General features: G+C 43.6%; 1 protein-coding gene across 5 annotated transcripts in view; it reads right to left on the reverse strand.

The window, feature by feature from the left end:
* Window positions 1–1,218: 1,218 nt before the first annotated feature.
* The window catches only part of TMEM61 (transmembrane protein 61), a 40,340-nt gene continuing 17,505 nt past the window's right edge, over window positions 1,219–24,053 (reverse strand). For 3 of the 5 annotated variants that reach the window (XM_069232609.1, XM_069232610.1, XM_069232608.1), the window contains exons 2-3: window positions 6,625–7,248; window positions 1,220–3,344 (exon numbers count right to left, since the gene is read on the reverse strand). In XM_069232609.1, coding sequence (XP_069088710.1) covers window positions 3,044–3,344; window positions 6,625–6,980 — 657 coding nt within the window. In that variant the 5' untranslated portion in view covers window positions 6,981–7,248 and the 3' untranslated portion in view covers window positions 1,220–3,043. Of the gene's footprint in view, window positions 3,345–6,624; window positions 7,249–12,437; window positions 12,523–24,053 lie in introns of those variants that run through there. The other 2 variants (XM_069232611.1, XM_069232612.1) reach the window with 2 other exon arrangements.

Consider the following 24,053-nt stretch of genomic DNA (forward strand, 5'->3'; position numbering starts at 1 on the left):
TTTTATCTCTGGCCTCTGAGAGGCTCTAACCTTAGGTGGTCAGATTAGTTTCTAAGGTGGCTGAATTGGTCAGGACCAGTCAGTCAACAGACAAGGAGCTGGTAGGTTTTCAGGGTGCACCTGTAAGGTGCCCTCTGGGTGCATGTGTTGGTAAATCCAACACTGGCATCAGTGTGGGTTCTCCAATATAAGATGTTTGATACCAGACATCCGAATCTTCAGTGAAGCCCTCATGTGGCCAGGGAACTCGTAGTGACCAGTGTGCAGCATATGTATTTGAAATGGCTTCCCTGGTCAATTACTATGTCTGAGAATCGACAAAGACATAGCAGGGGCATACCTGCTCATGCAGATATTGCTCACATGTAATATAGTGCACCCTGCCTTAGGGCTGTAAGGCCTGCTAGAGGGGTGACTTACATACATAACATTCAGTGTTGTGGGACATGGCACACAGGTGCCATGTCATGTTTTCACTTTTGTCTGCACAAGACATGCAGCCTGCAATGGCAGCCTGTTTTGTACTTGGTGAGGGGTCCCTTATGGTGGCACAATTCGTGCTGCAGCCCTTAGAGACCCTCTTCATTCCCCCTGGCCCTAGGTACCAGGGGTACCGTTTACAAGGGGCTTAAAGAGGGTGCTAAAGTTTTTGCCAATTGGGGGAATCGACTGTACAGTTTTGGGTAAGAGATCTGGCACTGGGCACCTGGTTAGCAGGAACCCAGTGCACTTTAAGTCGAAATCACATCAGACACCAAGGAAAATGTGGGGGCTAACCATGCCAAAAGGAATGCTTTTCTACAAGCCCACTCGTGGAACTCCGCTAAATCACGCAGAGTTTTTATGTAACTCCATGGAATTATGCAAAGTGAAACTCAAAGTGAGTTCCGCCCAGGCCTCATCTAAATTTGTATTTGCTCTGCATGCCCCTGACCCCGGCTGTTCCCATAGGCTTTGCAGACTCATTGTGAGATATGTTAAGTTTAAACATGACTCTAAAGTAATAATTTTGAAAATTGGAACACTTGAAATCACAAATCACTTGTTAATTAACAAATTGTTCTACTGTACAAGCAAGGAAGCAAAGAAGAAAAAAACTGTGAATTATAAAGATATAATTAACAGTTGAAAGGTCAAGAAATATGAGTTAAAACTAATTCCTAGTCATGGCATGTGATTAAATAACAGGAATAACTGACAAGGGATCAGCGTGGGTATAAAAATTATCGGTACAACTAAAATTCAACATAAAGTGTAGAAAAAGTTGGAATATAAAAAAGATGGGTTTCTGTCTTAAAGTGGAGGCAGAACGCTGGAATAAAAGTCACTCAATAGGTTATTGTTTTGCAGATAGTTGGTATGCACACCAAGGTGTTCTAATCTTTACAAACATATTAATGCCAGAAGTATGTCTGTGACTGTTCATGGTGTTGACATTCGTCATAATTTTTTCAACCGTGGTGTGACCACACGTTTCAGTTTTTAGACAGCATTCCCGGTGGACGGTGTCACTGAGCAGTGGTTATGTGGGTTTTCTTTTGGGAAGGCCCAACTTGTGACCTTTAAATTACCCATATTGGTAGGTAGCATCATTTTCTAAAACTTGGCAGGATCCTGTATTCAGTCTGGTAGGAGCTCAAGGATTGCTTTGTCACAGCTGATTTACACCTGAGGGGTTGGTCAATTGCTGGTTCAATGTTTGCTGGAATTGATTTTATTAGGAAAGGATGCATTATGATATTAATTGAGAGTTTAGTAGAGAGAGTCTTGTGTGCAAGAGTAGAGGAGATTAGTTCCTTGTACATGTGGAACAGTTTGGTGGATGCGTTTAACGACTCCGCAGTACAATATTGGTAGTGTTCGTTTGTGGCCATGATGCCTGTACCAAGATAATCTGATAGTGAATCACCAGCCATATGTTTCTACAGAAACTGAGATTTGGTCAAACGTCTTTAAAGAGTCCTTCCCTTTTGTTTTAGTTGGTGAATGTCTTTGGTGAACAGCAATTTTCATTCCTGCTGCCTGATCTTTGCCTAAAGGTCACCAGGTATGTAGAGGTAGCAAGCTAACCAAATGACTAGGTAACGTGATTTCAGCTAGGTATGGATTTCTGTAGGTGAAGCATGGAAAGTTCGAAACATATTTGTGCACTCCCCATCTGCCCTGCAAATCTCAGATATGTTTATTTATTGCCAATAGGATCAAATATTTAAGGGTGCAGACTATCTGCAAGTTCTATACAAATTTGCTTCCATGTACGTGCTGTCTCCAATTGCATATTGTCACCCAGTTATTCAAGTTGTTCACTACTTTGCTTATGTAAGTAGTTGGCTTTACACAAAACTATCTGCAATGCAGAAAGAAGTTAATCTTTCATGTTATTTTTATAACCCTTTTTCTGTTGCACATAACATTTCATTTATCATTTTAGAGGAAGTGCGCATAAGCAGATATGACAGCCATGGAATATTGCTCACTCCCAGAACACTGAGAATATAAATATTTCACTGACAGATCCTGGGAGAAGAAGGATCACGGTTCACTGCTGAGGAGAACATGTTGTTACAAACGGAAGGTGGATCTTTGCCAATCCTTAACTAAAGTGATCTATATTTATTATATCATCAATGTCTGTTGGATTAGATAAAGTTCTTATATACGTCCCTGTGCCTTTGGAGAAGTGTTTTTTAATCGTGGTATCAAGAAGGCATTTCCGGGTCCAATGACTGAATAGACACACCATATAGTGAAAAAAAAACAATTTTATAACCACACTTTAATTGTCCCAATACAAAAGTTATGAAAAAATAAGTTACTGTAAAATACAATTAAATCCAAATTATTCTCACCACATTAAGATTTCTTGAATGCACCCATGACTGATCAAATAGATAGACTGGGGTTCACATCCCTCATAGAAGACCGCATATAATATTTTAACTTGCATGGTCTATATTTATAAATCATAGTAAAACAGTTAGCCTGTATGAAAAGCTCCAGTTAGTCCTTGATCTATCTTTCTTTTCCGAGAAACATCCACAGGTCACGTCATATGATCATTGATCTTTTCGTAGCTTGGAGGTGGAGTGTCAATCATACCCGGGTGGGCACCTCTATGATCGAGCTGCTGGTGAGGACAATGATGCAGGTTTCTCAGAAGGGCACTGTCTGATAGGCTGCGTTTGTGATACCCCGGGCGCCAGTCATTCCCAGTTAGTGTTTCGTAGAGGGGTGGGAAGTTCTCCGAGTTCACAAAATGGTTGGGTGGGAAACGTTGAGGGTTTTCAGCAAGGCTGCAGCTTGTTGCCTCTTCGTAGGATGGTATAGTGTTGGGTCCAGCACTGCTGAAATAGACAAAGAAAACATGATGGTAAAGCCTTCTTCATAACAATTGAAACTAATTTCCAAAGGCTAGGAATAAACTTTAGCTCCTTTCGACCTCCTTGTAGTCTGCTTGAAGGTGCTAGGAAGTGTTTGACTTAGGCTAATAAGAGATATAGACTACAAAGGTCTACTAGCAAAGAGAGACCAAGGTAATAAAGCTGCATTGCATAAAGTGCAGTGTGAGTGAAGTTGCTGGGTGCTATACTATTTTTAGTAATTTGTTCAAGGAGAGGAGAAGTTTTTCTCACTGAATTTGTCCATGCCTCTCTTTGTTCTCATCCCACTAAATAAATAGGATCTAAATATATGAGAAAAACATCTTGGTGTGGTCCTACATTAAAAACCAAGTAAAACAGAGGAACATGTTTGATAAACACTCTACCTGCTGGGCTGGCATGCTAAAAGATATTTTTTACTGTGGCCATTTTCACTGACTATCCCTCATAAGTTATTGTATTATTCAGGTCATACATAAATACATGTTCGGATATTAAGGTCCAGATTTACAAACTCTTTACTTTGGGTTTGCATTACTTTTCTAAGACAAACGTGATACAAAGTGCTCAGATGGGATTTATAATCCAACTTGAATAGTGATTGCCCTTGATTGTAACCCAAAGTAACAATATTGCAGAATGCACTGTCTTGTTTTACTTTGCGTCAAGGGAGCATTCCAGCGGAGGTGTATGCAAACACATGGATTCTGATGCAAATCCCTAACTAAAAAGAATTGTAAACAGCGAGCTAGGCACAACAAGGAGAAATGTTTACATTTTTCCTTTCTTTTCCCAATTTGCATCTGTGCTGCATTGTACAGTACACATACAAAGTGGTGAAAGCCTTAAAACAGTTTTTAGACTGGAAGAGACACCTTCCAGTACAAAAATATTAGCTTCAGACAGCGCAGACACCCTTCCACTGTGGTGCAAGGGTGTCTCTTGACGCATGTCTACTTAACGTGCACCAGTGCAGGGAGAGGGCAGCAGTTTTACTTGCTGTCCTACGTTGTGCGACTTCTATGTATTACCCATGGGGGTAAATTTCCCCTGGGGTAATGCCCACAGGTCAGGGCCTCTGGACATTTCTTTTCAGCTCAGCCTTGATTACACCCATTATTCGTCTGCATTCGTCACTTTGTTTCTATTTGTTAAATAGATGTTTGATGCGGTTTAGCCAACTCTGTAGGGTGCTCTCAGAACAAGTGTTCAACGACTGACCTCCACATCTCACTGTCAACATCATTCTCCACAGAAAGCATTTGCTTCGGCTCCAGTGTTACTAGTTTTTAACAGAATTCCTGTTATAGCCCTTCCTTAAATGTGGCCAATAGTTCTATATTGATGTCCTCAGACATCACTCCACACTGTAACCTTCCACAATGTTGGTGCAGGCACACTTCTCAAATTGCACAAGTAGTCTGCTTCCCTTAGTTATGACCACAATCAGATGTTTATTGTATCCTGGACCAGACCTACTTCAATAAGTGTGCACTGCATAGCGAGAAAAGCTTTGTGAACTATATATCTTCAAGGTGCAGACCTTTTAAAAAGTAATTTGTAATATTTGCATCAAAGGGCCATTACTTTAAGGAGGTGACTTTTAACACAAATAAAGGAATCTCTGGCTGCCTGCCATGTGCTCTGGTTAAGGAACTGGCACCAGACTGAGCACTATTCAAAGAAGGTGGTGAATGTAGATCACCACCTTCTTTGAATAGTGTTCAGTCTGGTGCAAGTTCCTTAATTATCCACCCATGGGTGGATAATATTTTCCACAGATACGTCTCCTTTAGGATAATGCAAGAAGGGATGACACCAGATGGGGAATCTGGCCCTTTACAAATGTAGTCCAGGGGTTGCCCGGTCCAGAGTCAGGCAGCTACTTCATGAACTTCAGTTTCTCCTTTATAGGCTAGGGCAGTGGTTCCTAACCTTTTGACTTCTGTGGACCCCCACTTCATCAATACTGGAACCCAGAGAGCCCCACTGAATCATAATTGGAATCCGGGGACCCCCCACTGAGTCATTACTGAAAGCTGGGGGCGTAATCTGTTAAAATTATAGAATTTTCTAAGCAGTCGCGGACCCCCTGAGGAGGCTTCATGGACCCTCAGGAGTCCCTGAACCACAGTTTGGGAAACACTGGCCTAGGGGGTAACTCAAGTACACCCTGATAAAGCACATGTGTGGCAGGATTCTGCGAACACCGCGTACCATGCACTGAAGCTTGAAAGCCATAAAGGAGTTGCCCCAACATCTTCTGCACTTAAGCATAGCACACAGTTATATGAAGAAAACGTTAAAGGAGGAAAATACTTTCTCATGGTGCATGAAGTCCAACAGCTATAGTTATATCCTGTTTACACAGCCAAATTAAGGAGTGTGCATTTACTGAACATCAAATGCACATGCTGGTTTACTTACAGATCAGCAAAAAACATGAACACATCCTTCTGAAACGTCAGACTATATATTGATGTTTATTAAATAAATATCTGATTCAAGGACCAATTGTACATGTACATGAATTACAATTTAAGATTTTCGCACCTATAGCTCATGCATAGTCTAAACAACCTTCACCAGTAACTTTAAGCATTAAGATGGTGAGTTAATGGCATAGACAGACGCAGGGACATAGTCAAGGACATCCCCGAAATCCATGAAGAATTGGAAGTAGTGTAATATGGAAAAATGCTGTTTAGAATTGACTGTGATTGAGTTTTTCTGGGGACACAACTACCGATCAGAAGACTGAAAATGCAAATAATATACTCACTAATCAAAATGTTCATAGATTAAACTGCATTGTATTAAATACTGAGGATTCCCAATGCTTTTCTCAACATCAGACAATCTTGGGCGTGTATTAAGGGGACCAAGCAGCACCAGATGCTGCCCGTGCCAATACCCCGGCTACCAGTGGCCTTTTCTTCGGAAACAGAAAAAACTGTGCTGTATGAGCCTCATTTACCTTCTGTATTTATTCCTCCTTACCTTAGCTGCACCTAACCTGCTTACCTGTGAGCAGCAAATAAGAGGCTGCTGATGGGTCAAAATGCAATAATGAGTCTTTCCTGAGAAGTCACCGGGGGCAAAGCGTGTGTGATACCACCTACTCTATCCCTGGCATTCGGCAAATCAACACCAAAGGAGACACTGACATAAAGGTAAGAACTGTTTATAAAGAATATCCACCAGCATTAGGAATAGAATGGTGTGGTGATATCTCTCCACTAACCTGTTTGTCAGTTTTTCACTGAGTTCCCTGCTGATGTAATGCAGCTCTTGAGGAAGGTGATACTGATATCTTTGTCTCACAGTACGGGAATTTTCTTTCACTGACCACAGGAGCCCAAAAAGAAGAAGGAGCCCCCCAACTCCACAACAAAAAAAGCTGACGGACCTGAGAAGAGAGTTCGAGGAGGTATGGGACGCTGGGGTCACGAGTAAGCCCCCCATCTCAGGTTCTGCCCTAGAGGTATTACTGGCCAGGAGGGCTGTCTCTCCATCACTCCACCAGGCAAAGCATAGGGTTCCAGTTACCAGAAGGACAGTCCCAGTGATGGTGACTCCATGCCGAAAAGATGACGTCATTGCAAGCACACTTTCTCCAAAAGCCTAACTATGAGACCTGGGCACATGCAGCTGGGCTGGCATCATGCTGGGGTGAGAAGGACGTGTTGGAGGAAGGTTATCATGTACTCAAGGTTCTTCTTCGGCGTAACCAACGAATGCCTTCATCCAGAATAGAGAGGATTATTGGATCACTGCTATCCTCAGTCTTGGGTCACCATCATCCTCAGCCTTCTGTACTCCTGGCAGAAATGTTCACATTCTCAAGTTTTCTAGGTTACGTTAGTGTCTATGGAAAAATAAACCAGTTGTTAGATCGAAAGAGGTTCACAATCTCTATTTGTTGATTTTGCTAGACATCTGTTGCACTGTTGTACATTGCTGATATGATGAACATTGACAGGAGTCCTACTGTATTCAGTGGATGTCAGTATGTCTGGGTTGTTCCAACACAACAATGAGCTTTTTATCATTCAGTTCAGTAATACTTTTCCAAACATTTTTTGCTGGGAAAAAGACAGCTAACACAAGCAAAATATGATTTTACTTTTATTCATTCACAATGTATTGTTTAATGTCTGAGGGCTAACTACAGAGGGGAATTTGGAAAAGTTTGAGCACCATAGAGAAGCCGATCGTAGGAAATCAAATAAAGAGCACATCTCATATCCGGATCGGACCACAGCCCGCAGACCTGTGTTGCAAGCTACATGCCCACCTGTGGCATCTTGCTACGTGAGTCACGTCGTCTTCCACATATTTTTTGTTGATCTCTCAGGTTGCCTTCCTAAATTATGGAGTTCTGGGCCAGGCTGATTTCTGTAAGTGGTATTTGATTCCGAGAGACCTGGACTAAGCTTCACTCCTGCTGAGGCCATCACATTTTGCAACCTCGTAGCTCCTGTAACTGCTGCTAACAAGAATCTGTTACCTATGAAGCATAAAACTACTCAACATTACACCACCCTAAAATTCAGGGGCATATTTAAGAGCCCCTAGCGCCACTGGAGCATTACTTTTCATGACGCTCCGGTGGCGCTTAGCCCTGCGCCTTATTTACAAGGTGGCGTTAAGCCACAAAAAGTGGCTTAACGCACCTTGTAAATACGGCCCCTTCACACGCAGCCCTTTGCATGGAAGGTGCGTGCAATGGGTGTTGCCATGGGCGTGCCACAGCAACACCCATTGCATTTTGATGTTGCCTCAGATTTACGAGATTTCATAAACCTGAGGCAGTGCCATAATCTAATGCCACCCCAGGGTTGGCGTTAGCAAGGCGCAACAAGGAGGAATACTTTTATTCCTCCTTGTTTTTGCTTTTTCTATGCGTGCTACATAGAAAGAGATAAATGCCAGACATGATGTGTCAAATCGCCATCAGTGATTGTTTATGTGCAGGAAGGGACACCTTCCCACACATAAACAATCTAACCCCTAAATGCAAACATCCTTGAACGATGGTGCAAGGATGCCTGCGTTGGAGCTAGGCAGCTCAATTTAGCACCAGCGCAGGGGACAACATAGGAGTTGTGAAAATGATGGAGCTCGGCATTGCCAATTTTGGCGCAGCATCGTGCTCCGTCATTTTCTTTTAAATATGGGCCTCAATACTAATCAGCATGCCCTTGTAGCCATCTCTCTTGTCTCCAATCCAATATCCTGGAGTGGAATAGGGAATACAAGCAAGACCCCACTCCCCATGAAAATACTTCTACTTACATCCACTACACTGGTCTGAAATCTGAAGATGTTCTGGCCACACCGCAGTCAGCATATAAATACTTTGAGTCAAATCACAAAACATTTATTCTTGCACTGTTACATGCTATTTGGCGGCAAGCGAGGCAGTGCTTGGTGCAAAAACATTTGACATTATAATAAAAGCAAATTTGTGGTGGTCGCAATGTGTGACAAAATATTTATACATATCTATTCTGTTGTATTTTACAGTGGTGGATATGTGTTGTTTTTTGTGTTGCTGCATTTTTGTACTGCATTATTGTTTTGTTTGTTGTTGTCTTGTACTGTGATTCTGTGTTGCCTTTTGTTTTGATTGTTTCGTTGTGCCCGGCTAGGGTTTTCTGTGTTATTTTGCTTTGTGTTATATTATTGTTTTTTGTTATGCTGTGCTCTGTAATAACTTAAGGGAAGCCATCAAATGCAGCTACATTTCAAGCCAAATGCAGCACATTCCTTAAATATTCATGTGACAAATAACCATGTACCCTATAAAACGTGGCAAAACAATGCTCCTTCAGCACTTCAACAGCTTAAGATACCAGTTAGGCTAAACTATGGCAGAACCTGTCTTAAATTAGCACTCCCAGAGCTCACTTTTAGTGATGTGACCCTTCTTCTCCTGTTCTCCCACCCTCTACTCTGGTCTTCAATCTTTTGCACTGGAGATATTTTGAAGGCACAAGTCCTACACCAACACCAATACTAAAAAGGCTCCCGGGCCCTAACATCCACTGCTCTGGTCTCTAGGCCAGTACTGTGGAACCATACCAGGGACACCAGCCATGCACATACCTACAGGCACTGCAGCACCCCCAAAATAACCATGCTAAGGTTCAGAAGATGAATGAGCAATAAAGATGCCTTTAAATTTTGTTTTTATTGTGTCATATTTGCTGGGCTTTCAGAGGTCAAGCGTCACGCTATGTCTTTTGACGGATTGTTGCTTATTCTTTTACTAAAGAGATCAGAGTGTACTTTTCTTTCTCTGACGATACAGTTGGAGGGTTCAAAGGACATCTTGCTAGGTTAGAGGGAGTGTGAATGAAAATGCTATAAGGTGTCCGCTTTCTTGTAACACACAACATTTAAACTCTTCTAAATGAACTTTGCAAAACCAGTTAGAAAAGGACAAATGATGCACTTTTTATTGTAATTCTAAAGTGTGATGGAAACAAAGATTGTAATAGGATCAAAACAAATCAAGCCAATTTACTATTGCTTTATAACCCACTGCCGAGGGCTCCACCAGTTGTTAAAGGCCCTAAACTGAGTTATAGGCCCAAGCTGAGTTACAGGCCTGGCCCTACCATAAGGGAGAGGGACTATAACACCCGGCATTACCCGAGGCAGAAGGGCTACAAGACTATTAGGATATTCCTCCCACTAAGGGTAAAATTTTCTAAATAAAAAGGGAGAAACATAAAGACATACATTAGAATGTTGGAGCAGAAGGCTTATACCAGCCATTATATACCCGGAACTGTTTCCAGTGGAGCTCTCAACATTCCAGTCTTTGAATTGGGGATGTGGAAATGATAAACATTTGTGGAAACCCAATGTTCACACATTATTTGCGTGCTATATAGTTTTGTCAGTAAAACTGCATGTGCGTGCAAATTTTGTGGCCATTTCAATGGAAAATTAGCTGTCTGTAAATTACATTGTGCTTCCACACCATGCTTAAGTCCTATATTTGTGACAGTTTGCTCCAAAATGTACCACGGACTACATACTACACCCTTGCCACTCTCCTGCTGAATGGATGTAGCTCATTTGCTACACTTGTTCTTTTTGAGACACTTGGATTTTTCACCCTCTCTAGGACTTCAGTGATTAAACTTTGATGGCAGCACCCCAACTCTGAAAATTCTTCCAGCACCACTGCACAGACCCCCTCATTTAATACTTCTCACTCACACTCTCACAACACCACTGTTGTCACTAGTTATAGACAGGACGCCAGCTATGCATCCACCCACATACTCTGGCCCTCAATCCAGTGTCCTGGAGCAATTGTGGGGACACCCCTGACACACTCGCCACACACTAAGGCCCATATTTATACTTTTTGACGCAAACCAGTGCTGGTGCTGGTTTGCGTAAAAATATTTACCATCGGCTAACGCCATTCCTATGCACCATGCAGGCGCCTTATTTAAGGAATGACGTTAGCCGGCGCTGCGGACTGGTCAGAGTCCAAAAAAATTACTCAAACCAGGCAGCGCCGGCGTAGGGGAAAATGGGGGTTGTGCGTCAAAAAAATGGTGCAAGTGAGGTTTGAGGCAAAAATCTTGCCTCAAACCGGACTTGCGCCATTTTATGATGCACAATCCCCATTGAAATGACTCCTGTCTTAGCAAAGACAGGAGTCATGCCCCCTTGCCCAATGGCCATGCCCAGGGGACTCCTTGCCCAATGCTTGGTCATTGGGAACAGCGGCATGTAGGGGGGCCCAAATTAGGCCCCCCATGCCACTTTAAAAAAATAAAATAAAATACTTACCTCAACTTACCTGTACTTACCTGGGATGGGTCCCCCATCCATGGGTGTCCTCCAGGGGTGGGCGAGGGTGGCAGGGGGTGTCCCTGGGGGCAGGGAAGTGCACCTCTGAACTCCTTCCATGGTCAGAGACCATGGAAATGAGCCCACAGGTTCCTTAACGCCTGCCCTGACTCAGGCGTTAAAAAACAGCACACAAGGCCTGTCCTCTCCTGTGCGTCAAAATGACTCAGGCGTATAAATAAGGCGCACAGGCCTTAAAGTCATTTTTTGGGCGGGAACGCCTACATTGCATGTCATTAACGAAAGGCAGTTTCCCGCATCCAAAAAATTACTCACACGGAGGAATTTTGACGTCCGCGGGCTCGGGCGTCAAAGTTTAAATATGGTGCACGGTTTGCGCCGAATGTGCGTCAAAGTTTTTGACGCACATTCGGCGCAAACAGAGTATAAATATGCCCCTTAATGTTTCTTTCTCACACCCTCATTTCACCTTTTAGGCCTTTAGAATGGTACTCAGAAGCTGTACTGTGGATATCAACTGTGCATCCACTCACATACTGCATATTTCTTCCTTAAACGTCAGATCTAATATTCTGCCTCCAATCCAACACACTGAAAACCATATTAAAGACATCAGTCATGCACCCTCTCCATACAAAACATGTTGCCCTCACATTGACTATGCAAGCCTTCAGTCCAGTACTGTGGCGTAATATAATGGTAAACTCTATCAAGACCATATTTTACCGATACATTTAAAAAATGTAACCAATGATTTAAAAAAGAAACACTAACTTAGTACGCTAAGCTTAACAGTGACCTAGTTCTCTGAAGTGGGGTAACGCAACATCAGCATTATATAACACATCACATATAAACACACAGCTAACTGAATACCAAAAAGCTGTGCATTATTTGGCAGTTAACGACTTAATCCAAACAACTTTACCTTCCAAGGCAATGGCAGGCACTAATAAAATAAGCGGCGCGTGTGTACTTCACATTTGGTGATTCCTGTGTGTACGCTGACACTGCAGGATGTGTGTGTGTGGGTTCATGCCAGCACAGAGCTATTGCTTTCATACCTATGGGTGGTGCCACCATACTTCACAATCAGTAGATTCTGTACACAGAGATGCTGCTGGAGGTGCGCATGGTCCATGCCAGCACTGATGTGGTAGTTTTTGGGTGTAAAAAGAGTCCCATAGAGTGTTAGAGAATGCTCGGATTACTTACTCATTGCGGTCTTTAATGATTGAGGTGCCTCATCCCTCTGCTTATTACTTAAAATGTTTGTTTTTTTACATTTTCTCTCCTTCCTGCCTGGGGAAAAGCATAGGCAGTGAGTAAGGGGAAAAGGAGTGTTAGAAGAAAGTACAGGATTAATATAAAGAAGATTACCAGTACGTGATTAGGAAATTACAACCTCATCCTTCTATCACAGTATAGAACAATTAAGGATATGACAATTAGAGCCAGTAGACTGAAAAGAAAGCAAATACAATTATATTCACATGAACTTGCATGTTTATTGAATTTGTAACGCAATAAAATAATGCACCATTACTAAGCGCTGTCATATGAAGAGCCCAGTAGGGCGAAGACTTATGAAGCTATCAAGTGAAACCCTTTTGACCACCTTCCAAGCATATCTGTTGGAGAACTACTCCGCCTCCATTTAAGAAGAGGGAATCCTTCTGCTGGGATGTGCCTGAACAAGAAAGGGAAGGGCCACCAAAACATGCGCAAGTGCTGTACCTGATGGCCATCAGGACCCATGTTCTCAGTATGCGGTGTACAGTGCAAATAAATGAAGTCTACCATCCAACACTGAAGAAAAGTAAGGACGCACAGTATGAGGGAGGACCATAGTGGAGAAAAGGCAGTGCCACATCCTTTATTGAAGTGGAAATACAAAACGAACTCTGGAAGAAAAGAGGAAGAGGAACGTGGAACAAACTCTTCTATAGAAAAGAATAGCTGGACAATCTCTACCTACGAAGAGCATCACTGAAAAGCTTGAAAAGAGCATTTTGATTAACCATGGGAACTGAAGGAAAATTCCAGAAAGGGATTTGAGAAACTAGATCCAAGGTCTAGCTAAATTAAACCTTTTAAGAATTTAGGAGAAACAGACTTCGACTGCTTGCAAATTGACAATGCCCCCCAGTAAAAAGCCTAGGACCCTGACAGGTAGCTTGACCCTTCATGGACCTCCAGGAACATAGGTAAATACTGTATGTATAAAAAAAAAAACGAAGCTGGGGGACCATATACATAGTTGTAGGGAGACAAGAGACATTTTAATAATGTCCTTTGGCAGCGGGTTAACTCTTTCAGACTTTTTCAGACACCAGACCCTCTGTCTCTTGAGAAGCAACAACTGGGGTAATAGTACAGGTAAACAAGTTAGACTGAAAGAACAGGAACACCAACATTGTACCAGGAGCTCATTGGTCAGAGAGGGGCAACTAAGATTACACTGTCCAACTCCCTTTGATGTCTTTCTCCATCTTGGAGTGGACCGTCCTTATTGTACCAACAGAGGGGAAGCAAAAAGGAAGGTCTCAGGCTAGGTGGGCGACAGGGCACCCAAACCCCATGCCTAAGAGTCATGGGGTATGGTACTATGCAGGCAGAATGGCATTGGTTTGGAGTACAAAAGTGGTAATTAAGAGTTCTATTCCCAAACGTGAAGCAGATAAACTCAAAAAATTGCAACTTCAGGACCATTTTTATAAGGGATGGGATGTTCTCCAAAGATGGTGTCCACGAATGTAAGGAGCAAGTCGCAGTCCTCTGGCACTAGCGACTACTGGCTCAGGACATCTCTGACAAGAGGTTTGAAGTAAGTTCAAGTGCAAGGGGCCATAAATGCGACAGAGGCCTGGAGGGAACATGCTTGTGGTGCAGAGGTCATGAATTCGAGATAGAGCTTATAATTAGATGCGTGGGAGTTTAAACTAACACTCATGCTATTCAATGGTCCCTGATCCTGCCTCTGACCTGACAACTGGGTCTCAAAATGATGGGGGAAGTTACTGAAGGCAAACTGTTGCCACTACTGTCATGGATCTTGAATGAAAAGAAAGTGAACGGTTGCAGTCCTCAGCCACCTACATCACAAGTTCCCCATGGAGTGGCCTAAACAATTTCTCACCCAAAAACAGTATTGTAGGGAACAGGTTCTCAATCAGAATTGGTACCTGGCAGCCACATCCAAGATTGAGGCAACCAAAGTAGCATTTATCACATCACATTACATGGCAAAGATTAATTGAATTTCCTTTGTGCACCAGGTCATGAAAAGGTTCACAATAAGACCCCCATCTCGAATGAGCCTTGCAGTGCCTGATATTCCTTCATAAAACGCAGAGTAGTTTGGACAGTGTAAGCATGAGTTTGATTAGAAAAGTTGGGGCTTCATAAAGATTCTGCTCACATCTCCAATGGGTCACACTAGTTGGTTTCTGCAGAAGCAGTCATGGAGCAGCCAGAAGTGAGTATATCCTTATGGTATTTAGGAAGTCAATGTTAAAGCTCTGGGAGATACTGTCAGGACCTGTATCTTGGCATAGCAACATTTCAACCTGCTTGCATTCATGAGGGATCAAGTGTTTGATAACCTGGCACAGTGAAACAGAATAGACAGGTGCTGGCTTGCAGTGGGTATCGTGCCAGAAAACTGTGGATTAAATAGTAGCTGACAAAAATGGTACCTTGAATATCTTTTTGAAAAATATCCCCCACTAGAATTAATGATAAAAACTCTATGCTCAGTGAGACAGTATTTTTGTAAACAATATTTGGGGTGCAATGTTAATATCCAATTATATTTGTGATCATGATATTCTGACATCCAACCTTGTAGCAATGTTCTTGCCTTCATAGGGGTAGATTTGGATGGGACTATAGCCTCTCCAGATTTTTGTGTAGGTGGGACGCCACCTGTTCTTAAATGTCCCTTCTAGTTTATTTTCCTGAAGTCTTAGACTCCAACATATCTCTTCACAACGCGTCTAAGGAATTATATTTATATCCAACTATATTCTTGTTCATGATATTCTGACATCCAAACTTGTAGTAATGGACATACCAAATCCTTCCCAGGGGTGAACTGAGTGAAAATGTTGCCTCCTGAAACTCCAGATATTTTTCAAAATGGGACACTATCTGTTCCAGAATTTCCCTTCTGGTGTATTTTTCTGGAGCTTTAGCCTCCAGCATATCTCTTCACCGTGATCTGAAGGAACTTCAGAACTTAGGGGGTCATTCTGACCCCGGCGGTCTAAGACCGCCGGGGCCAGGGTCGGCGGGAGCACCGCCGACAGGCCGGCGGTGCCCCGCAGGGCATTCTGACTGCGGCGGTTCGGCCGCGGTCAGAAGAGGCAAACCGGTTTACCGCTGCCCTTAGAATGGATTCTGACACCCCCTACCGCCATCCTGTTCCTGGCGGTTCGCCCGCCAGGAACAGGATGGCGGTAGGGGGTGCCGCGGGGCCCCTGGGGGCCCCTGCCCTGCCCATGCCAATGGCATGGGCAGGGCAGGGGCCCCCGTAAGAGGGCCCCGAAAAGTATTTCAGTGTCTGCTAAGCAGACACTGAAATACGCGACGGGTGCAACTGCACCCGTCGCACCCCTGCAACTACGCCGGCTCAATTCTGAGCCGGCGTCCTCGTTGCAGGGGCATTTCCTCTGGGCCGGCGGGCGCTCTTTTGGAGAGCGCCCGCCGGCCCAGAGGAAATGTCTGAATGGCCGCCGCGGTCTTTTGACCGCGGTGCGGTCATTCAGCGGCGGTACCCTGGCGGACGGCCTCCGCCGTCCGCCAGGGTCAGAATGAGGCCCTTAGTCTCTGATGTTTGGGGGCAGGTTTGTCAGTGATTCAGCAGTCTTGTACTGTCTCGATGTGGAATTAGTCAACAGATGTAGCCCTGGTACAGGAACCAGATCATCCTAAGGTACATAATCAAAGCATTCGTTGAAACAGAAGTGGTAAGTAAAGTACCCCGTCAGGGTCATGGAGAGAAGTTAGGGCACCTGAGGGACAGCAGCTCATGAGGTAGGTAACTGGAAAAGAATGATAGAAGCTCTTGCTCTAAAGTGCTTTCTCTTCTTGTGCCTACTCCTGCCATTTTTGTATTTCATTTGAAGATGTGTGATGGTGCTTGGACCTATTTCTCCTCCCCCCAGTGGAATCGTCATCAAACACCAGACAACCAGACTAGTCAGGTAACTGGCTTAGGAGAAATGCCATAACACATAAGAGGCATCACCTCCTTTCAGTCTTGTCACTTTCTTCAACAAGTGTCTGTAGTGGATTGTTCAGCCTCAGTCACTCGTTCTGTCCTCACTTCCTAGAATGAACAAGGATCAGGTGAGCCACAGAAACTTGCAGTGGACTTTCTCCAATATTGTTCCAGGTCATACATTTCATGATGTAAGCATATTTGCTGCCCTACCCGTTCCGTTCTCCAATCTGTTTTCTTCAAACTGGTATTTGCTGTGGAAGAGCAAGCATCCAGAAGTTTCTGCTGCGGCCCGCTCAGCAATGCACCGAATACCAAGACAACAGGCTGTCAAGGAAATGCTCATATTTTAAAGTAGTCCAGGTCTAAAGAGGGATGGCCAGGCTTTTCAGTGCCATTGTTGCCCCTCATTGGGCCGACAGGGGGTCCTGAATAGCAGGAAACTCCTGGAAAATCTTAGAGAAACAACGTTATCCATAACAACCTTGTAGAATTCACCAGCATCTGTAACATCAATCAATGAATGAATGAGTGAAATAATACAACATTTCTAGAGCAGGCTACTACCATAAGACATCCCAGTGCTGGATCACATTTGGGTTTCAGCCTCGAAGCGCAGCAGAAAAGAGGAAGATTCTTAAGTCGTTTCCAAAGGCAAAACAGTGGCTCAAGAGTCAAAAAATCGGAGTGATGGTTCCATAGTGCAGCCTTTAGCCAAAAGAAGAATGTACCATCATTTCCGAAAAGGAAGATTTTAGACACCTACAGGATGGAAACAGAAAATGGCTGGAGGTAGTATCCAGGTGTTTATGGTAGAAACCAAACACTAAGTTAGGTAGGTCTTTTGTTGGCCAGAACCTTCTGCACAATGGATAGGGAGATATAAATGAGGTGTGCATTTGCTTGGAAGGCAATGGAGGTTTTCATGGTGGGTCCTTACTAAAGTGAGCATTGCAAGTGTGAGCAGATAGTGAGTAATCCAAACAAAACCAAATGTCTCCTGAATTCAAGGAGAAAATTGAGAACGTTTTTAAGATTTTGAGAAGTGTGAAGCAGCGGGAGCCACTTTGTTCACCTGAGGAACACAAGAAAGAGAAGTGTCAACGGTGACCCCAAGATTCCTAACTGCCGTAGCAGGAGTAGGTTGAGGGCTTGTGGCCTCCATGTATATGTTCTTGTTGATACTACAAGAACCCCAGTCATGTCAGAGCTAAGCTTTGAAAGGTAGGAAGTCATCCAGGATGTGGCTACAGAGAGGCATTTGCAGAGGTCCAATGCAGAAGTTGAATTGCTGCCAATCAACTGAAAGAATAGATGCCTGTCATCGAAGTATGTAAAAAAGAACCCGAAGGGTCAGTTCAGTTTAGAATGGTCAAAGGAACTACATATGCATCGAATAATGTAGGGCTCAAAGAGGAGCCCAGAGGAACGCCTGAAATTAGTGTGTGGAAGTGTGATGAGAAAGGAGGAAAAACAATATCTTGATCAATAAAAAAGACTATAATATTTGCAGAGCTAGGGATCTGACAACCATGCAGTGCACTCTGTTGATAAGAACACAATGGTCTGTGTTATCAAATACTGTGGAGAGGTGCAGCAGATTGACAACAGCAGTGCAGTCTGGTACAAGTGTTGTCAATGGCAGCAACTTAGTTTAGCTGTGGTGTGCTTGTTGAGGATTGTGCTACCTGGCGTCAACATCTTCTGGTTTGCAGTTTGACCATTAAATGCCTTTTTCTAAGTCTTTAGTTTGGAGGCACCAGTCTCACAAGAAGACACACTAAATGGGAGGGTTGCCAGAGGACATCCACACTTATGTTTTCCTTTTAGCAGGGAGGAGCCAGAAGAATGTGATGAAAAGCAAAAAGCTACCTGTTTTGAGAGGGACACACTCATTCGCTAAAGAAAAGTGGTAAGATATCTTCTGTGAAGATTAGAGAATTTTACGGTTGGTGCTGGACAACAGTGAGAGGAGAGCACTGGTAAGAGAAGGTTGTGCAAAGTTAGTGGGAGGTATATGGTGGTTTCTTAGTTACAGGATGATGTGAGATCAGAGGCTGGAGACTTACTAGAACCTGAGCATATGCAATGGGGTAGATTCTTGTTAGAAGAATGAGCAGCTTAAAGGTTCTGGGTGAATTGGAATTGTCCACTCTTAGTATATATTAGTATTTCCTTTTTGATGCATTATTCTTGTAGACATTTGTTGGTATTACACCACTGCACCCCGGCCCAGAGTTACTGCAGGACCTCTGCGAATACCATGGCAATATGTACTTGCCCATATTAATGAGATTGTTTATTGATTATTGCCAAATGCAGCCCTCGTGCTCCACAGGCTCTAGGATTACACCCCCCATCATTATCCTCATTTATTATACTTCTTTTATCTCACACTTAAATTTGTACCTCACACCCAGTGGTCGGTACTTGTTGAAAATGTAATAACAAAAATAAAAACAGATTTAAAACAAATCTTGTGGACATTTGTTACCAGAAACAATACTGTGATTAGCATTTCCACCTTCCTTTATATTCTGATGGCTTGCATGTATGTTTTGATTCTACATTCTTTCTGGTCATTAATGTAGTCTCCACAATTAATACCGTTTTTTTTTATGTAAACACAATAAAAACAAATCATTTGGTTATCTAGGCCAACCCCAAGAGATCCAAGCTGCCGTCTCACTAGTCTGCACTATGCTGGATTATGATAATGGGATATACTCAGGGGTTCCCTCCTATCCTCGCAAACAGCTGAACTGATCTCCAACTGCTGTAGCCAGAGCACGTTACCTGAGGGACAACTTTGCACTGGTGCTTCAGAGCCTCTGCTGGCTCCCCGTGCAGATTTAGATAAATGTTTGAAGACAATCACAATCTTCTATGTTGCAAATCAAGCCCTCCACGGAAGAGGATCCGCCTCCCTGAGTGTCAAGTTGAGGGTCTGTGCTCCCTCACATTCTCTATGTCCATCCTCTGCTTGTTAGTCCCAACTCTCAGATTACAATAAATCTGTATGTCTGGGCGCCCATTTCTGTCTCTTCTGCTTGACTTAAAACACTCAGGGGCAGATTTACAATGATGCCATGCCAAACAGCACAGCAACCAAATTTGCTTTGTTGCTTTGCATGAGAGGAAGAGCGCAGGACTGAGCCATATCTACTAAGATATGACACTATTAGGGCCTGATTTATACTTTTTAGGCGCCGCATTTGCGTCATTTCTCAACGCAAAAATAGCACAGACACAAAATATAATTGAAATTTGTAAGTTTGCGCTGCTTTTGCGTCAAAAAAATGACGCAAATGCGGGGCTAAAAAAGTAGGAATCAGGCCCTTGGTCACTTTTCCAGCCCTGGTGCATAGAGAAGCCGCCTAGCACCAATCACACACCCATGCATCATAGGTTGCCTACAGAAAGGGTAGCCTTCCAGTAGAATCACTGTGCCTACACAAACTTTTAAATGTCTCCCAATTTGGAATGTGCTATACAATACAGCACACATGCAAAATCAGAAAAATTTGGAGAAATTATTTTAACATTTCTCCTTTTTAATGCCAACCTGAAAGAACCGTTATTTCTAGCACAAAACCCTGTCTTCAAAGGTTAGTAGAGATTCGGCATAATGGTTCTTTTGGTAGAAGTCTATGCACCCAAAATGGACTTGTTATAACTCTTGTGAAACAAGTATCATAAGGTAAAAAAGGAAATGCAAAGGGCATTTTGGGTGTTGTGACCAATAATTGTTTGTTCATTAAAATCACTTACATTTTTCCTTGGTATTCAGTAATACAAATATGAGTGAAAGACAGCGAAGTGATCAAATGTGCAAGTGAGGTGAAAATCAATACAACGTGAGAAACACATCCGGAAATGAGCAACTTCTGCTTAAAGCACCCGGCGTTGATGAAGATGGTCTTCAGAAAGACTCCATTACCAGACTTATTGTGGAATTGGCGACTGGTGACAGGATATTACAATGTGTCCTCTTCTCTGTGAGAGAGTGCTCCACAGAAGACGAGGGGCCTGAGGGTGATAGTGCAACTGCACATTCTGAGGAGACCCTTACCAACAACTTGGAGGGTCGAAACGTAGACAATGTTTAGGGATTGGTGGGCATGACACAACAGGAAAGTACAAGCAATCGGCATATTTTAGACTTGAACTGTCATTAAACATTGCACTTCTCTGAAAGTATTTATAAATATATAGTGTGTTGATCACTTTGCATTGATTTTCACCACACTGACACGTCTGAGCACTGCGCCATCTTTCACTCATATTTGTATTAACGCGGAACAAAAAAATGAACTTGATTTTAATGAACAAACAATTATTGGTTACCTCACAGAAGAAGGCCGTCGCATTTCATTTTTACATCATGGTATTTGTTAATTAGGAGTTATAACAGGTACGCATTGGGTGCACAGACTTGTGCCAAAAGATACCCACGGAACCATTGTATTTACTCTCTTTTGATACGCCATTTCTGTACCTGGACAAATAGTGTAGGTCATTGTCTCTCATGGACAATTGTTAATAGATGGGGCTTTGTGTCAAAAACCATGGGAGGTTCCATGGGAACTCCCATGTGCCACCCGTTGTAAGCCCTCTTGACACAAAGCAATGCATAGGACTACTTTTCAGCACGAATAAAGTTTTGCGCTGGAAAGTAAATACCAAATAAACATTTTGTGCAGTGTCATTATTTTTGTTATTCAAACGCAGTGCAAAATGTTAGGAAACCTGCCCTTCTTCTGAAAAAAATAATCCAATGCTTTCATCAACCCAATCAATCCCATCAATTCCTTTAAGAAACCCTCAATCGAACATTGCTTTCTATAAATGTTTAAAATACGCATAAAACATACAACATAGTATTTCAAGCACTGCATTAACATTTAGCTTTGCAGTACATTCTAGGACACTTCAAATGGTTTATAGAGGACCACATCTCACCATGACAGGTTCACCCATTCCCAGAACCCTTTAGATCAGTGCATCCCAAACATTTTAAAACCATGACTTACTTCTAGGCACAACAAACGTTCGTGATCCACGTAGCTTTAATCCTCATGAGGCAGGCATTTTTTTTAGGTAACTAAAGTGTTGCATGGTAGCACATTGTCATTTACAGACAGCACATTTTCAATTGAAATGGCCACTAAATTTGCACAGACATTTAGTTTTACTGATATAACTATATTGCACCCAAATGATAATGTGTGGAATTCGTATTTCATTGAATATTTATTATTTGTTCCTCACCAAGTGAAGTGTCTTGATTTGTTCTGATCTTATTAAAATCATTGTTTCCCACACACTTCAGAATTACAAAAAATGTGCTTCAATTTTACTTTCATAACTGCTGAATGAGTACAGTTAATTCACAGGTACGGTGAATGTTAAAAAAATGACATCCATTATCATTTCCTTTCACACTCCCTGTACCCCAGCAAGATTGTCACATAATTTACTTTGCTTTTCTTTCTCTGACTAAAAAAACGAGAGGAGTTTGTAAACAGAAGTAACCAAGTTCAATAACGAGCAACAACTTGTCAGAAGACATAGCCTGACATGTGACCTCTGTCTTTGAAGAACAGCAAATGAGATAAGATAAATACAGAATTTGAAGGCTTTTTATTTATAGCTTGAACTTTAAAAACCCACAAGAAATCGTCTGGTGACCCACCACTGGGTCGTGACCCACAGTTTGGGAAGCACTGCTTTCTATATTTCTATAAGCATTGGCAGTGCCAATAGGTCTTGCATTGACTCCAAGCCTTTTGGCATTGTCAAGACAAATTTTTCTTTGCCTTAGTTTTTGTAAAACTTTTTTACTGAGGGAGCTGTCGTGCCCGTGAACAATATAAAGAGAAAATGGACAAAAGCAGTTGGATGGCCTCTGTTGCCGCCTGCCCGCTCACCCCAGGACCTACTTAGTGGCTGTCGCTGCATGACCCCATTGAGCAGGTCCCGGCCAGCCCCCCTCTACCAGATGTTGCATGTTCTTGACCTCTGGTTGCTGCTAAGGACCTGCTGGGACTTGCCTGGCCTTGCAGGTTCCTCTTCCTGGGTGCCTGACCCCGCCTGGCCTTTCCTCTGAGAGTCAGGTCGGCCTGCTCCCTAGCCATCATTTTTCAACCTCCCCTCTTCCAGCTCCTCTCTTTCCACCCATCCTCTCAGTGCCCCGCCCACCCCAGGGCTTACTTAATGGCAGTCGCTGCGGACCCCATTGATCAGGTCTCGGCCAGCTCCCCTCTGCACTCCTTTGGGCTCTGCCTAAGGCCACATGAATGGTTGCCCAGCTGCTGACTGGCCTTGACAGTTGGTTGCTGCTAAGGCCCTGCCTGGCCTTGGCTGGCCTTGCAGGCTGCCTCTTCCTGGGTGACTGACCCTGCCTGGCCTCTCCTCTGACAGACAGTACGGCCCGCCCCGCTCCCTCACCATCATTTTCCTGCCCCCCACTTCCTGCTCCTCTCTTCCTACCCCACCCTCCCCGTGCCCCACCCAACCCAGGACCTACTTAATGGCAGTCAAAGTGCAGCCGCGCAGCAGGTGCATCAAAGGTGCGCCAAAGGCAAGCCCATCTGCACTTGTCTGCGCCTGGACCGCGTCCAGTACCAGGACCTCTGGATCTTCAGCCTGCCACTGATACTCCTCCAACAAGCTCTGAAGTCTCAAACGCAAGACCAGCAACACCAAATGCTCACCTCACCATGTTCGACAGAAGGACCCCTCAGCTGCCGCCACTGCCATTTCTCCTGCGACGTAAGAACCCCTACGAACACCTCCCAGTATACACCCGAACAGAGACCACAGCTCCACTGCTTGCTACTTAATGTCTGATCCTTCGCCAAGCACACCATAAGAAAAAGCGTAATCTGCATATGGAAAGCTAGCTTTGTGCCACATTTGGTGCAATTCTGTCCAGTGGCAGTGGTTCAGGCTGTTGGTGTGTTCAAAGGTCCTATGGGAATTACCATGGGAAGTGCAGCTTTTTTGACACCCCTTTTTTCTCTGCCTCCACTTGACTGATCACCCCGAAACTTCCCATGGACAACAAGAATCACTGAAACACTTTTTCTGGAAAATTTTGTGAAGTTTTGTCAAACAGTGCCAAAGAAATAGACAGGTCAAAAAATGCTTTTTCTATGGAAACATGGGGCCTCATTACGGGTCTGGCGGTCAGTAGACCACCATGTTGGCGATGGTGGTCATGCCGCCAACAGGCTGGGGAAGAAGCTGCCAAATTATGACCATAGCAGTATTCACAACAGGATGTAGCCAAACGACCGTCGGCACTGCCAGCGGGGTCAAGCCGCCACGGACGACAGTAGCCACCTGCAGGCCGGCACAGACCATGTTCCTGCCAGACAGATTACGCGGTTTCACACTGCCAAGGTTTCCGCCACTGTAACACCACCACAGAAGTCCAGTTGGAAACCAACTGTATAAAAGGAGACACTCACCTTCGAGAAGCCATAATCATCAGGAGCCGCCATGGAACCAGAACTACACATCTTCCTGCTGCTCCTGCTCGCCTAACGACTAAAGAATCAGCAACGACAACAACAACAGCTACCGTGAGTACACACGCTTAC

Source organism: Pleurodeles waltl, chromosome 4_2 (genome assembly GCF_031143425.1).
Source record: "Pleurodeles waltl isolate 20211129_DDA chromosome 4_2, aPleWal1.hap1.20221129, whole genome shotgun sequence".
NCBI lineage: Eukaryota > Metazoa > Chordata > Amphibia > Caudata > Salamandridae > Pleurodeles > Pleurodeles waltl.